Genomic DNA, 15742 nt, shown 5'->3' with positions numbered 1-15742 from the left:
AGACAACAGGTACATGAAAAGGTGCTCAACATCACTAATCATTGGGGAAATGCTAGTCAAAACCACAATGTTACCTCACACCTGTTAATGAGAATGGCTATTATCAAAAAGGCAGTAAGTATTGGTTGACGATGTGGAGAAAAAGGAACACTTGTACATTGTTGGCAGGAAAGTAAATTGGTGTAGCTGTGGAAAGCAATACAGAAGTTCAACCTATGATCCAGCAATTCTACTTCTGAGTATTTATCCAAAGAAAATAAAAAAAATTAACTTGAAAAGATATGTGCAAAGCCATGTTCACTGAAGCACCTATGTTCACTTACAGTATCTAACATATGGAAACAACCTAAGTTTCCAATGATGGATAGATGGTAAAGAAAATGTACATACATACATACATACATAAAGGAATATTCAGCCATAAAAAATAAGGAAAACTCTGCTATTTGGGACAACATGGATGGACCTTGAGGGTATTATGCTGAGTGAAATAAGTGACATAGAAAGATAAATAACCACATGAGCCAATTTATATGTGGAATCTAAAACAAAAACAAAAAAACTAAGCGCATGAATTAGAGAACAGCTTGGCAGTTGCTAGAGGCAGGAGCTTAGGGGTGGGTGAAATAAATGAAGGGGGTTAAAAGGTACAAACTTCTATTTACAGAATAAATCAGTTGTGGGGATGTAATGTACAGTATGGTGACTATAGTTAATACTGTTTTGCAACTTTGAAAGCTCCTCAGAGAACAGATATTAAAAGTTCTCATAACAAGCAAAAAATTTCTAACTATGTTTGGTGATGGATGTTAACTAGGCTTATTAACCATTTCACAATACATACAAATATATCAAATTATGTTATAAATATGAAACTAATGGTATCTGACAATTATATCTTAAGAAAAGTGTGTGGAAAAATAATCTAGAAAGGAGAAATTATTTACATATACAGATGAGTCTTATGAACTAAACTGAAATATGGACAAGCTACTAGTAACATATAAAATGTATAGGCATAACTTGAGTAAACTAATGAACTATAAAATATATATTAGAAATATTAAAAAAAAAAAAAGACAGCTCCTCTCAAAAAAAACCTCGGGTCCAAATGTTTTTATTCTACCAAACTTTCAAAATAGTTTAATTCTATTTTATGCAAGTTGTTCCAGAAACCAGAAAACTGGTGGGGGGGGGGGAGTAGGCTGCGGGAGCAGGGGGACTGGGAGGCTTTCCCAGCTCATTCATTGAAATTACTATAATACTGACTCAAAAACAAGGGGAAAAAACAATAAAAAGAGAAATTATAAGCCCATTTATGTACATAGATGCAAAATCCTAAATAAACCAATAGTTAAGTGAATCCAACACAGCACTAAAAATAATATATCATGAACAAGCAAGATTTGTGCCAATAATGCGAGGATTGTTCAATATCAGAAAAATCCATCAATATATTTCTCCATGTTAATAAAATAATGAAAAACATTTTATGATAATTTTAATTGAACCAGAAAAATCACTTTGCAAAGTTCAACACCTGTCTATAATTAACTGTTAGTAAACCAGGAATAGAAGGGAATATTCTCAGTAAGGGAAAAGCTATGATGTATACTCAAACCCTACAGCATATATTACACTAAATGGGTAAATGTTAGATGAATTCCTTTTAAGAAACGAAATTAGGATATCCTTATTACCAAAAATGTTTAACACAGTATTGGAAACCCTAAGGAAAAAGAAGTGAAGGGAATGGAAGGGGGAAAAAATTATATCCTCCAAATATTTAGAAATCAAAACACCTCTAAATAATTCAGGGATCAAAGAAGAATCATAAAGGAAAAAAGAAAACATTCTGATATGAGTAACAGTGTAAAGATACAATCTGTGGAATGCATCTGAAGCAATGCCTAGAGGGAAATTGTACAGTTTTACTGTCTTTATTAAAAAGAAGTGTTTAGAATCAATTATCGAAACTTCAAAAAAGCCATAAAAGAGCAAATTAAAACCAAAATAGAAAGAAGGAATAATAAAGATGAGACATAGGGTAATAAAAACAAATGGATAAAATTAACACTGCCAGAAGTTGGTTCTTGGAAAAAAATTAATAAACTTGATTAAACCTATAGCAAGACTGGTCAGATTAAAAAGTCAAGAAAAAAGCTACTAATATAAAAAAGGAAAGCAGAAACATTACTACAGATCCCACAGTCAGTATAAGGATAATTCAAAGAATATTCTGAACAATTTTATGTCAAAAATAGTGGCAATTACCTGAAATGGACAAATTCCTTAGAAGATAAAACTTACCAAATATGACAAAAGAAGAAATAGAAAATGTGAATAATCCTGTATCTGTTTCAGAGAGTGAATTTGTGATATACACAATATTCACCCTTCAACACACAAAAAACCCCAAAAAGCAAACAAAAAAACCCCTCCAACTCTAGGCCCAGGTAACTTCAATGGTGAATTCTTCAAAAATATTAAAAGAAATAATATCAGCTATCTCATAAACTCTTCCAAAAAAGAGGGAAAGGACCACTTCCCAAATTGTTTTATGAGGCCAGCATAACCCTAATACCAAATCTGACAAAGATGTTATACGAAAATGAAATTACTGATCTATATACTTCATAAGCACAGATACAAAAGCCCCTAACACAATATTAGTATATCAAACAGCAATATATAAAAGGTAACACATCATAACCAAGTGAAATTTATTTCAAGGATACGAAGTTGGTTTAACATCTGAAAATCAACCATAGTATGTCACCATGTTAGCAAACTAAAACATAAAAAACTATATGGTCATCTTGAGTAATGGAGAAAAAGCATTTTCAAAATTCAACACATATGTTTCTCACCATGTCTGTTTAACATTGTACAGGAAGTTCTAGACAGTGCAATAAAATTGTAACTAGAGATTAAACGCACAGATATTGAAAAAATTGAAACAATTCTCAGATGATGTAACTGTGTGCATCATAATCAAAAAGGTTCCACAGAAAAGTAAAAAAAAAAAAAAAAAAATTTTACTAGACCAGTAAAATGAATTTAGCAAGGTTAAGTTACAAAGTCAAAAGCACAAAAATTGCAGTTATATATGATGCTAATAATTGGAAAATAAAAGACAATTCTAGTTACCACAGCACCAAAAACCTTAAAAATTTTAGGAGTTAACGGTCTGCCAGATGTCTACACTGTACAAAACATTCCTGAGAAAATAAAGACCTAAAATAAATGGACAGATATACTATGTCCACAGACTAGAAGAGTCTAATAGTTAAATGTCAGTGATTTCCAGATTGCTCAATTCAGAGCAATCCAAATCAAAATCAGATCAGGATTAAAAAAAAAAATAAATTAATCAATTTATTCCAAAATTTATATGGAAATACAAAGTCCTAGGATAGCTAAAACAATCGACATCAGAATTGTAGGACTTAGATACCTGATCTCAAAGCTAGACATAAAGCTATAGTAATCAAGACAGTGTGCTACAGGTATAATGATAAGTGAACAGAGTCCAGAAATAGACCACATTTATATAGCTGGTTAATTTTAAAGGGACACCAAATGAATTAAATGGAGATAGAGGACATTTTCAACAAATGAAGCTAAGCCAAACAGATACTCTTATCGGAGTTAGGAGGAAGGAAGATCCTCAATCCTTGCCTCATACCATACACAGAAATGAATTTGAGATGGATCATGAACTTAAGAGCTAAGACTGGAGAGCTTTCACAATGTTCTCCTAGGGCAGTCTACCCAGGCAATAGAAGTAAAAACAAAAATAAATAAATGGGACTTAATTAAACTTATAAGGTTTTGCACAGCAAAGGAAACCACAAGCAAAACAAAATGACAACCTACAGAATGGGAGAAAATATTTGCTAATGATGTGACTGACAAAGGTTTAATTTCCAGAATATATAAATAGCTCATACAGCTTAATAACACAAAACCAAACAATCCAATCTAAAAATGAGCAGAAGACCTAACTAAACAAGCAATTCTCCAATGAAGACATACAAATGGGCAACAGGCACATGAAAAAATGCTCAGTATCACTAATTATTAGAGAAATGCAAATCAAAACTATACTGAGTTATATCACCTCACATCAGTCAGAATGGTCATCATTCAAAAGTTCACAAACGATAAATGCTGGAGAGGGTGTGGAGAAAAGGGAACCCTCCTACATTGTTGATGGGAATGTAGTTTGCTGCAGTTGTTATGGAAAACAGTATGGAGATTCATCAAAAACTAAAACAGACTTACCATATGATCCAGTAATCCCACTCCTGGGCATATATCCAGAGGGAACCTTAATTCAAAAAGATACATGCACCCCAATGTTCACAGCAGCACTGGTTACAATAGCCAAGACATGGAAACAACCTAAATGTCCATAGACAGATGACTGGATAAAGAAATTGTGATATATTAATACAATAGAATATTACTCAGCCATAAAAAGAATAAAATAATGTCATTTGCAGCAACATGGATGGATTTGGAGATTGTCATTCTAAATAAAGTAAGCCAGAAAGAGAAGAAAAAAATATCATTATCACTTACATGTGGAATCTAAAAAAAAAAGACAAATCAATATATACAAAACAGAAAGAGACTCACAGACATAGAAAACAAACATGGTTACTAGGGGAGAAGGGGGTGGGAAAGGATAAACTGGGAGTTCGAGATTTGCAGATACTAACTCATATATATAAAATAGATAAACAACAAGTTCATACTGTACAGCACAGGGAACAATATTCAGTATCTTGTAACTTATGGTGAAAAAAATTAAAATGAATATATGTATGTTCATGTATGACGGAAGCATTATGCTGTACATCAGAAATTGACACAACATTGTAAACTGACTATACTTCAACAAAGTGTAAGACTAGAGTGCTTTCAGAAGAAAACATGGGAAATATCTTCACGAACTTGGGGCTGACAAAATATTCAAATGACACAAAAAGCATACAACTGGAAAGGAAACAAAAAAACCCCAGACTTCATCAAAACGAAACACTTCTGCTCCCCAAAGTCACCATTAAAAAAATATACAGGCAGGCCAGACTGGGGGAAAATCCTAGCAGTATATATATCCAACAAAGAACTTACATCCTTATGAAGAGGATTCCAACCATTCTGTAATGAGACAAGTAGCCTAATGAAAAAAATGGCCAGACACCCGAACAGACATTTCAGGAAAAAAAAAAGATAAATTGCCAGTAAGCATATGAAAAGGAGTTAAACATCATTAGTCATGCAAATTAAAATCATGAGATAAAATAGAACAACTGGAACTCTCATTATTCCAAACACATAAATACACATAAAATGGCATATACAGTCACTTTGGAAAACTTTTTGGCAGTTTCTCATAAAATTAAATGTAAACCTATTTGATGACTCAGCAATTTCACTAGTTATTTAGTAAGAGAAATGAAAACATGCCAATAATGTTCATAATAACTATACTTATAATCACCTCAAATTGTAAATTGTGCAAATGTGTCCATAAATCAAAGAAAGGATAACTGTGGGATGTTCCTGAAAAGGAACACTACTGAGTAGCAAAAAAAATCCCAAACTATTGATATATGCAACAACACGGAGGAATCGCATAGATGCTGTGAACCAAGTCAGATGCAAAAGTAAACATGTAAAATTTCATTTATATGAATTTCAGGAACAGGTAAAACTAATCTATGACAATAGAAAACAGCAAAAATGGTTGCCAAGGTCAGGAGGAGAGAGAAATATATTTCCTGGAAAGAGGCACAAAGGAACTTCCTGGGATGATGAAAAGGTTTTCTATCTGGTTTGGAGTTAGGATTACACAGATGTATACATTTGTTAAAAGTGGCAGAATGTAGTCCTAAAATTGATGCACTTCACTATCTACACATTTTACTTGAATACAAACAAACTTACCTTAAAAACTAGTATTACAACTCTGACTTATCAGAAGGCTCTGTGCCACTTCCAAAAGGGGCTGTTCACACAGACATATGACCTTATCTCCACTTACAATAGCTTTGTTCTTTGAGTCAGTTAGCTCTTCAAAATAAAACTTGACCTGTTTTTGAATTCACTAAATTTCCTGATGAAATGCTCACAAAATTTTACTTTGTCCTAAATATCTTATTAAGAACCCAATTCATTATGCTGTACAATAAATGTTAAAGACTGAAGTGACCCTAAAGATAGTCCAAGCCCTCAACTCCTTTTAAAATAAAAATAGAAGCTTAGATAAACTGACATGTCCAGGATTATGTTATTTCATTTCAGAAATAAAAACACATATATTATACATTGTCATCCTTTGCAAATACTAACACTTTGGCAAAGACAACAGCTTACCTTTTACACAGATGAAATGATTACATATTTTAATGGCACCTGAAGCATTAGGAACAATGACTGAATACATTTAAAACATAAATACGTATTTTAAAGAAAGCAGATGTTTTCTATTGAACTGAGGCATTTCCAAATTCACATGGCTGGTTTTTCACCAATGATGCAATTTCTAGCTGAAGTGTGTTGGCCTTTATGGTTGGTGCATTTCAATCACACCCCTTTTCAGGAGCTGTACTGATAATTTACAAAAGTTGAGTAAAGAAAGAATTTCTAGATTTTTGAAAACATGCAGTGAAAGGCATAATGGCATTTCTGTACTACAACAGAGGGTAAATGTAGTAAAATTAAAAAAATTGATTCGTGATGAGCAGGGGGAGGCTTAAAATGCATTTAAATAATGGAAAAAGACTCAACTTATAAAAGAAATTTTTATTGGATAAATATAATTTCATAAACTTTAAAAAATTACTGAGAGCTGTACAATAGGTACACATTTACTGACAATGCAGATAATTTTTAAAGATTATATTAGACAGCCACAGTATCTGAGGTCCAAAATTTTAAACTGAGTGTTGCTACAGTATTTCCAGCTACTAATTTCTCATAAAAATCTAACAATCACCATTATTACAAACATATCATTAGTTATGATGTATTTTTTGCAGGAATATCATTCAGGTTATCTCACATAAATAGCATTTTAATAATGCTCTATTTTTGTGAAAACAGGTTACTCATTTCAGGATAGAAAAATATCTCTAAAGGGGGGACCAAAATTAACAGAACATGTTTTACATAACTCTTTGGTGTTTAAGTTTTATTAATACCTGCTTATAAGCGTATCCCAAATTGATCTTTACAGGAAAAACACAAACATGGATGAATTTTTTTTCCCTCAGCCCTCAATAACTTTCCAGAGAAGTGTATTTTTAAAAACTGTCGGTATTAATTGTAAATTTTTTAGTGGCCTTGACTCCTGCCTATCAGATAGGAGTCTCAAGCTTGTAAGTCCAATTTCACAATCTTATGCAGTAAAAATAACCCTGGTCTGAGTAAAGGTATTCCCTAACTGGGTGATTTGCCTCTGTTTAATCTCCTTCCTACTCAGGATAGTGCCAGAGTTTGAATCAGGTCTTTGAAGCCTTTGGCTATCAGGGAGAAGATGACCCAAAGAGGAGAGGCTAGTTAAGAGAAATTCAAACTAAATTCTCCCCTTTTTTCTTGTCAACTCCACAGCAAGCCTGGGGAGCTACAGTTCTTCTGGCCTACACCCTACTCCTCCTAGGGTGAGTTTACTAATGCTTGCTAAAGCTGAGGCAGGGTGCGGAGTCACCTAAAGTGGCTGATGGACGATTCTGAAAACTGACTTGGTGCTTGCTACTTACTATCTCCAAGGCTACAGCCTTCCGGCTAGGCAAAAGCAAGCAAGTGAGGCAAATAGATTTGAGATCACTAATTAACTAGCAATAACACATGTAGCATCGTACCCTGGTTTTGGCAGATAACAGTAAGTTCATTATCAACATCATACTTTCCAAAGAATTTTAAAGAAATACGCAAAGGGGAAAATTTCTGATTACTCATTAGGTAGTAATAGCTTTACAATAAGAATATTAACACTAGAAAATGATTGGAAACTTGAGGATAACACTGTCACTTTCTTAAATAAATAGAAAACCTCTTTCTTGAAATTACAAGATAATCTTCTAAATGGAGCAGGTTTTGAACAGAGTAGGATGAGCATATCAGGGGATGCTATTATCTTTCTTTCAGAGACAAAGTTCTTAAATAAATTCAAATAGTAAATGCAGAAAATTGCATCAATCACATCTTAAGCACCATATAAGCTAGCTGACCCCTCTGCCTTGCTGCAGTTGGTCAGAGACTGCTTGCAGTCCTCTCCTAGTGTTAGCAGTTTAGCTGATGGCAAATAAACACAAGGCAGATGTAATGCAAGGTACTTAATGTCACTTTGTTACATGAACATTTTATAAGACATTCTAAGAAAAAGCAAATTCTGTATTATTTTCCACTAACTACTCTACTGAGTATTTTCTGGAATACTTCCTCTTCTGGAACATGAATTGGTGAGGGTACACATGGTATATTTTATTATTCTGTTAATGTATTTCCAGAATAACAGTAACTTCCTAAACCCAATTTTGGAATGTCCAACTTAAAGAAGAGCTATTAATGAAAATTAGTATTTAGGATGACATTCATAACCTAACATCCTTGCATTATTGAAACATATAAATGTTATATTAGCAAGAAAATAGTTTACCAGTAGACAAAGGTAAGGTCTTAATTCTACCATTCTTTCCCTACCAGCCCAGTTCCAGAAGTCTTATATTCATGAAATGGGAAAGGGGTAGCGGGTTGTGCAATAAATTTACAAAAAGGAATCATATTCTGAAGGAAAAGTGTTGGCAAAACCTTACTGAGCCATTTTCATACAATTTTGAATGTATATGTACACAATTATTACATGCTTAGAGCTGGGTAATAGTTCTTAAACCAATAATCATTTTCAAATTTTAAAACATTACTTTTTATCAAAACAAATAAAAACACTAGATCTACATGATAAATTCAGGATGGAAATCAATTACTGAAGTGCAGTGAGTTAATGGCAGTAATGCATACCCCATTGTTTTTAGCATTTATATGTATTGCAGTCATTACCCATAAAATTTAGCATTTTGGACTTTGTTTCATTTACATTCTATACCCACATCTGAAAATGTACCTTATAATGAGACACTGGGCAGATTTCACTTTACTGTGGTAGTCTGCTATAACTTAGACAACATATACTAACCTAAAAATAACAGGATTCTCATCTGAAATCCTTTATTCTAAAAGCTAGCTTACTGAAAGGCAAGAGCAATTCTAAGCTAGCTATAGAAAGAGGCTCTTCTCAAATTTTACTTAGTTGCCCTAAACTTTTGATTTGTATAATTTAAAGTATTTGCAATATTTAAATACTGTCCAAACTTGCTTTTTATTGATATAGTTGAACTTAACAACAGTATCATAAAATACTATAAACAGAGTCTTCAGATAGAAGAAAAAAAGCAAATTTAAATATATTAACCAGATTAAAGCATGCAAAAGATCCAATAGATAAACACATGAAATAATAATAATAATAATTCACCCACTATAGGTTCTTTATACTGTCACAAAAATAGTAAACATCAATTTGAAATCTGGTGAATGGACTTGATTCCTGATTTATATGTAAGATATGATATATCCTTTGCATGTATATAGTTAGACTTTGTTTCATTTACATTCTATACCCACATCTGAAAACATACCTTATAATGAGACACCGGGCAGACTGTTACAGTACATTTAGAGAAATTTTGGTACCGGTATATACTTACTACCCATAATGCAGGAAATAATGGTTGGAAATGCATTCTCCTAATTTGCTCTGGGAACTTAGAAAGCATTAATGAATTAGCAACATGGGTCACTGAGGGACCAAAATTCCTTACTATTCACATTAACTTTTCCCATGAAAAGCTTCAAATATAACTCTAATAAAAAAATAGAGTTTTCAAGGCAAACTTCAGCATAATTTACAGAAGCAGATTTAAATAGAAGACTCAATAACCAAGCTAATACTAAAAAATACAATTAACCAGGAATTACCTCTTTTTTACCTTGATATTAAAATATAGTGGCCTTAGCAAGAGGCTGAAATGCCATTAGGAGTCCCATAAGCACATGAGACAATCCAGATAAAGAGATGAAAAATGTCTCTTTATTCACAAATTTTAACATGTTCAGATTTAAATTAAAGGGAGCTGAGAGGGGTGCATGTTAATGATTTTTGTTTGCTTGCCATTATAACTTTGAGTGGGTATGAACTATTCCAGAGATGTCAGAAACTAATTCTGCAGAGCTAGTGTGGCCATTACCAGGATGCTCACACTGAGTTTTAGGAAAGGAGTTGAAATGGCTCCCACAAAGTACTACTGCCCCTTTAACAAGTAGATGAGTCCATTGTGGAGAGAGTCAAGATGCTCCTGTCGTTGGTATAGAAAGGATCCGGTGCACTCCATGATCTAAAGTAACAATAAAAGAAAAGTTTGGCTCACCAGGACCTATGTTTTAATTCAGAAAAAAATTTACTGTAAAACTTAGGACCAAAATGCAATTTGAGTATTAAAAAATAATCACTGACTGATTCACTTTTAAATGTTAAAGTTGCATTTTTAAATGCTAGCAGTGAATGACCATTCTATTTATATTATACAAAAACTTGGGAAAAGTAATGCTCTAGTTATCATATGAAATTATTAGCCACAATTCAGACATTCATTAGCATTAAAACAACTTCTATAGATAGTAAAGCATGAGACAATTTTAAAATCTTAACAATTCAATAAGAAACAAGTATGTTATTAAGAGTTATGCACATTCAGTTTTACTGAAAAGCAACTAGGCTGTATTTTGACATTACAGAAGCAAACAAAATCACTTACCAAAAGCTTTGGAATGGAACAGTAGTATGTTCATATTACACTATTATTTCTTTTCAGTTATAAATTCTAAGGTTTTAGCATAATCAGCTTGAATGAAGTAAATGTTTTAATTCAACAGGTATCAAAGACACCTGTAAGTCACTAGGGTTTCCACTTAACTAAGAACAAATGATCCTCTACTGGTCTGGAAAAAGTTAACTACTGTCTTGTCTGAATGTTAAGGCCCATAAGCAATTCATTATACAATATTTTATTTGCAGCTGTATGAATTTCAGCCAAAGTAACTGAAGACTAAAAACAGCCTGTCATGCTTAAAATAGCTTAACCTATTCAAAGGACAGTATTAGGGTTACCAAGTCAAAGGTGGCTTTTTTTTTTTTTTTAGAAGACTAAAAGCACTTAACAATACATACATTTTATGTAACGTTCCCCATCTTTCGTTAAATAAAGATGTTAGAGGATGAGAGTAGCATTTAAAACAGCCTACATTCACTTTTATCAAAAACCTGTTTCCTAGAGACTGTAAAGTTTGTATGTAATTCAAGTTTAAATCGGTTTAAGTGAGCACAGTCACAATGAAGTTTGGAACCTAGAAACTTTACAAAGTTAGCTAAGAGGAAGACAAACAAGCAGAAACCATACCAGAGGTTTACAGGTTCTCTAATAATTTTACCAGTTTCCAAAAATCTTAAACAATATCTACCTTAGTTTAAGAAGGGCTTGTTCAATACCATCTCTCTAGCACCTAGAACTGTGCCTGGTACATAGTAGGCACTCAGTATTCGTAAACTAAATGAATGAAATGAGACTATGAACATTTCTTAGGGTTAAGTATTTATGCAAGGAAAAGTATGTTCAGAAACACACAACAAAACATAACTATAAATACACTAACTATCTGGAGTCAATTTTCCACTCCTCAACTGTCAATATTTATGTTATTTTTTCCTCTTTTCCAACCATTGCTTATGTAGAAGAATCTCATTAGGTAAAGTTTCTTTCATTTTTGATTTTTTCAAAGTACACATGTGCATTCATATTGTTAAATATAATAATTGACAGAAATATTAAACACCTGAACTACATGTGAACTAATAATTCTTACCTATTTAAAAGATAGTTTTGATTAAGATAAAGTAACTGTTGGTAAAATACATTAAAAAAAAAAAAACATTTATTGCTGAAGTACAGCCCTTTAGCATACAACATGGCATATCCCCTACATAATACCATGATGCTACCTTTGAAACTGAGCTTGCAATATGGCATAACCCCTTGACAACATCAATTGATAAAATATAAGTAGAATTTCTGTGCCTAGATGGTAAAACTTCATCAGTAATTTGTCATATGAAAGCATTAGCTATATTTCTCACATGATACCCATTATCTCTTATGTTTAATGTTAATGGAATAAATATTCAAGGGATTCTACATCATGTAATAGTGGTATTAGCCTTGTCTTACCTTTTAAATTAGACATGAAAGAGAAATGTAGAATAGGGGCTGCTCCAAAATCAAAACAGAAATGCCTAACATATTCCACTAATACAATTATATGTAAAAAACAAAAACAAAATTCAACATATCAAAAATGGCCTTTTCAAAGTTTAAATATAATGTTAATGAACTGATGGCAATTTTCATATAGCCCTTTGAAAAGCACTGAGTGGTTTTGCATACTGTATGATTTTATCCACTAAAAAAAGAAAAAAGAAAGAACAAAAGAACAAATCTCAAAAGACTTTTTAGATGATTCATTTGAAGAAAACAGGGAGGTCACGACAGTAGTAACCAATAATATAACCTAAACAATTTTAAGTGAAAAGAAGTGCAGATGAGAACAGACACCTTCAGTAGAACATGCAGAAATAAATCCTATAATTCCTGGGGCAGGTTCAAAAGGAATAATGTGGCATAAAAATGACTATGCAAATAATATTTGCATAATAATAATAAATAGGAATATATTTAAAGCAGAAAAATATTTTGGGCTCACTGAAAATTATTTCTAGTCTTTTTTTTTTAATAGGGAAGATTTATATCGTAACTAAAGAGAACTTCTTGTTGAAAAAGATATTTTAAAAATTCTCTAAAAGTTCTATAGTAGTCTCTTAATCTAACTCTCACCTTAGTTCTGTGCAGTGAAGCTTTCTTAATAAGTAAAAGAATGTTGTAAATTAGATCCTTGTGAACTTCCTTTGGGAAGTTCACTGGCCTGGGTGCATGACAGAACTGCTTTTCTGTAACACATTTTATAATACTATTGTCTAAGTCATAACATATAAGTCCCAATAAATTTAGCTGCTCATGGCAATTCTTATATATGCAATAAAATTACTATAAAATGATGACAACATTATGGAAATATTTTTGATTACATTATAATCAACAAATGGAGGCTGAAACCATAGAAGTTATATTGACATAAGGATGCTCTTTATAAATGCAAGTGTATGGTAAAGAAATGGCCATAAATAAAGGCAAAGTGGGAACTAACTAGTTCACCAGTAAAAGTTACCTGTACTCCATTATACATGAATGATATCATTCTTATCATTTTAAAAACATAAAGCCAACCAAGTATTAAAAATTTTTTTTATCAATAGATAAGAGAATAGTGTCTCCTCTACCCTTTACTCCTCTGGAGTCTTTCTTTCCAACATTTTCCAAGCGATGGAACATGTAGAAAATGATACTATTTACATGGCACACTGTGGACAATCGAAATCACCATCTATCCTTGCTCATCTGTAACCCTTCATGCACACCAGAGCCCTGCTGCTCTGATTTGTGGACTTTAATATCATCACCTAACGTACACCGAAGTATGAAAAAAGTTACTTCTATTCCTTAATATTTCCTAAATAATAATGTCTCTTGGATAACCACATAAAGAACTGAATCAATTTCATTTTTAAATACAATTTAAGTAGTATTTACCAAAAGATGGTATTTTTTTGTTATAATCCACAAAAGCAAATCTAGTTCAAGAAACACATTTGGGAGGGGATAGAAATGTTAAGATTCTTCTAAACCATAATTTAAAGAGCCTGTTCTAACTTACAAACTTTCAATTAGACCACAAATGCCAAGTAAAAAATTAAAAATCATAACTCATTTTAAAATATCATTACATAGATAAAAAGATATAGCAGAGCAGAAATGCAGCCTTATATGTTTATAAATACCTCAAAGTCTCAAATGACTGAGTAGTAAATACGCACAAAGAATAAGAAAAGCAAAAATCTTCTGATTTTACTATTATGTGTAGATTATTTTATAAATACAAAAAAGCAAAAAAATGCAGGAAATAAAACAACAGTATAGGTATAATCAAAAAAAGAAAGTTATAAATACCAACCAAGAGTACCATATACACACTCCTATATTCACATTTGAGAAAGACTGTAAAGCAAAATTTTTGTTCATTAGATGAAACGTCTCTTCAAAGGTGCTTTTTCTTCCTCTGTTAGTGAAAGAACCCTCTACCCTAAAGCCACACAGTGAAATACCGTCAAAGAGTGCTAATAAATGGCACACTTTCTGCTTCAGCTGATAAAACCAGCTGCTGATTTATTAGGTATCTAGAGATGCAGGTTCATCCTGTTCCAGTTTACAGGATACTCAACTGCAGCAAAGGCTACTTAGAGAAATTTCACACCTGCTGACATGGGTTGGACTACATCTTCCGATTACTCGTTCCAGCATTCTTCCAATAGACGCGCACGCTGTTTCTCCTTCTGAGAAACAGCACATGGAGTCCAAGCACTTGATACTTGAATTTGTTTCAGTAAGCTGGAGGAGTTGAAGCAGAAAAATATTATTTATAGGTTTGGAATTCCAGAAAGCATTAAAAAAATTACAACAAGCACTTTAAAAATCAAAAGTAATGTATATAAATGCATGTTTTCTACAATATGGAAGGCTTTAATTAAGAATAATCATACAAAAATATTTAAAAGACACTGTGTCCAAAATTAGAGGCTGACTGAAATAATTATATGAAAACAAATAGCTGAGTATTATATAAATCTGCAAAGATTTTGGATTTTAATATCTTAATAATATATTATGGTCAAAATGATTTACATCAATCACTTAGAATTTAATAAATTCTATTTTTTCTTTAAGCTTTTGTTTAGGTTAAATGCTCCTGCAATTTCAATTAAAAATACCTAGCAATTGAGAAAAGTAGACTGTAAGTTATTTTGAAGACTAGAAATAACCAGGCAGGACCACCTATCTCTAATCTTCAACAATAACAACAACAATAGTAGCAAACACCTTATGTAGTGTTTACCATATGCCAGGTTTTAAATACTATACACACACACACACACACACACACACACACACACATACATACATACACACACTCCATACATTATCCTTGAAAAAAGCATCATTTGCCTTAAATTGCTAAGAAACTATTAAGTGCTAACCATTCCCATAAGCTCATCTTGCTTTTAAAAAATTAACTGATTGTACATTATTAAAATCTATTAAAGTAGTGACTAAGTGACCAGATTAATTTCTGTAAGTATGCAAGACGTACACTGATTCAGGCATAAATAACCTGGCAAGATAACATAAAGCTATAGTACTACTAATTTTAATCCTGTTAAAATAGGGGGAAAAAATGGTATGACCACATAGCCCAATGAATCCCAACCCTGGTTTTGACACAGTCAAGGATACTCCTAAATTTCTCAAGGATTATCATTTTAAACAAACTTACTTTCATTCACTTTCCTTTACATATATAACATATTGCATAACAAATCTTTGAAAGTATGGAGGAAGGAGAACAACAAATACAGATTTTAGAGTGCTGCAATTCAAAGGTTGGGAAT

The 15742-nt window shown here is 32.3% G+C and overlaps 1 protein-coding gene across 8 annotated transcripts in view; it reads right to left on the bottom strand.

Annotated features, from left to right (window-relative positions):
* Positions 1-6796: 6796 nt before the first annotated feature.
* The window catches only part of ATP11B (ATPase phospholipid transporting 11B (putative)), a 103397-nt gene continuing 94451 nt past the window's right edge, over positions 6797-15742 (bottom strand). For 4 of the 8 annotated variants that reach the window (XM_031451884.2, XM_031451873.2, XM_031451920.2 and 1 more), the window contains 2 exons: positions 14551-14684; positions 6797-10466 (listed from right to left, as the gene is read on the bottom strand). In XM_031451884.2, the coding sequence (XP_031307744.2) occupies positions 14582-14684 (103 nt within the window). In that variant the 3' untranslated portion in view covers positions 6797-10466; positions 14551-14581. Of the gene's footprint in view, positions 10467-14549; positions 14685-15742 lie in introns of those variants that run through there. The other 4 variants (XM_031451904.2, XM_031451908.2, XM_031451894.2 and 1 more) reach the window with 2 other exon arrangements.

This window comes from Camelus dromedarius, chromosome 2 (genome assembly GCF_036321535.1).
Source record: "Camelus dromedarius isolate mCamDro1 chromosome 2, mCamDro1.pat, whole genome shotgun sequence".
Classification (NCBI taxonomy): domain Eukaryota; kingdom Metazoa; phylum Chordata; class Mammalia; order Artiodactyla; family Camelidae; genus Camelus; species Camelus dromedarius.
The sequence above is the reverse complement of the archived record's forward strand: the minus strand, read 5'-3'. Positions and strand labels throughout refer to the sequence as shown.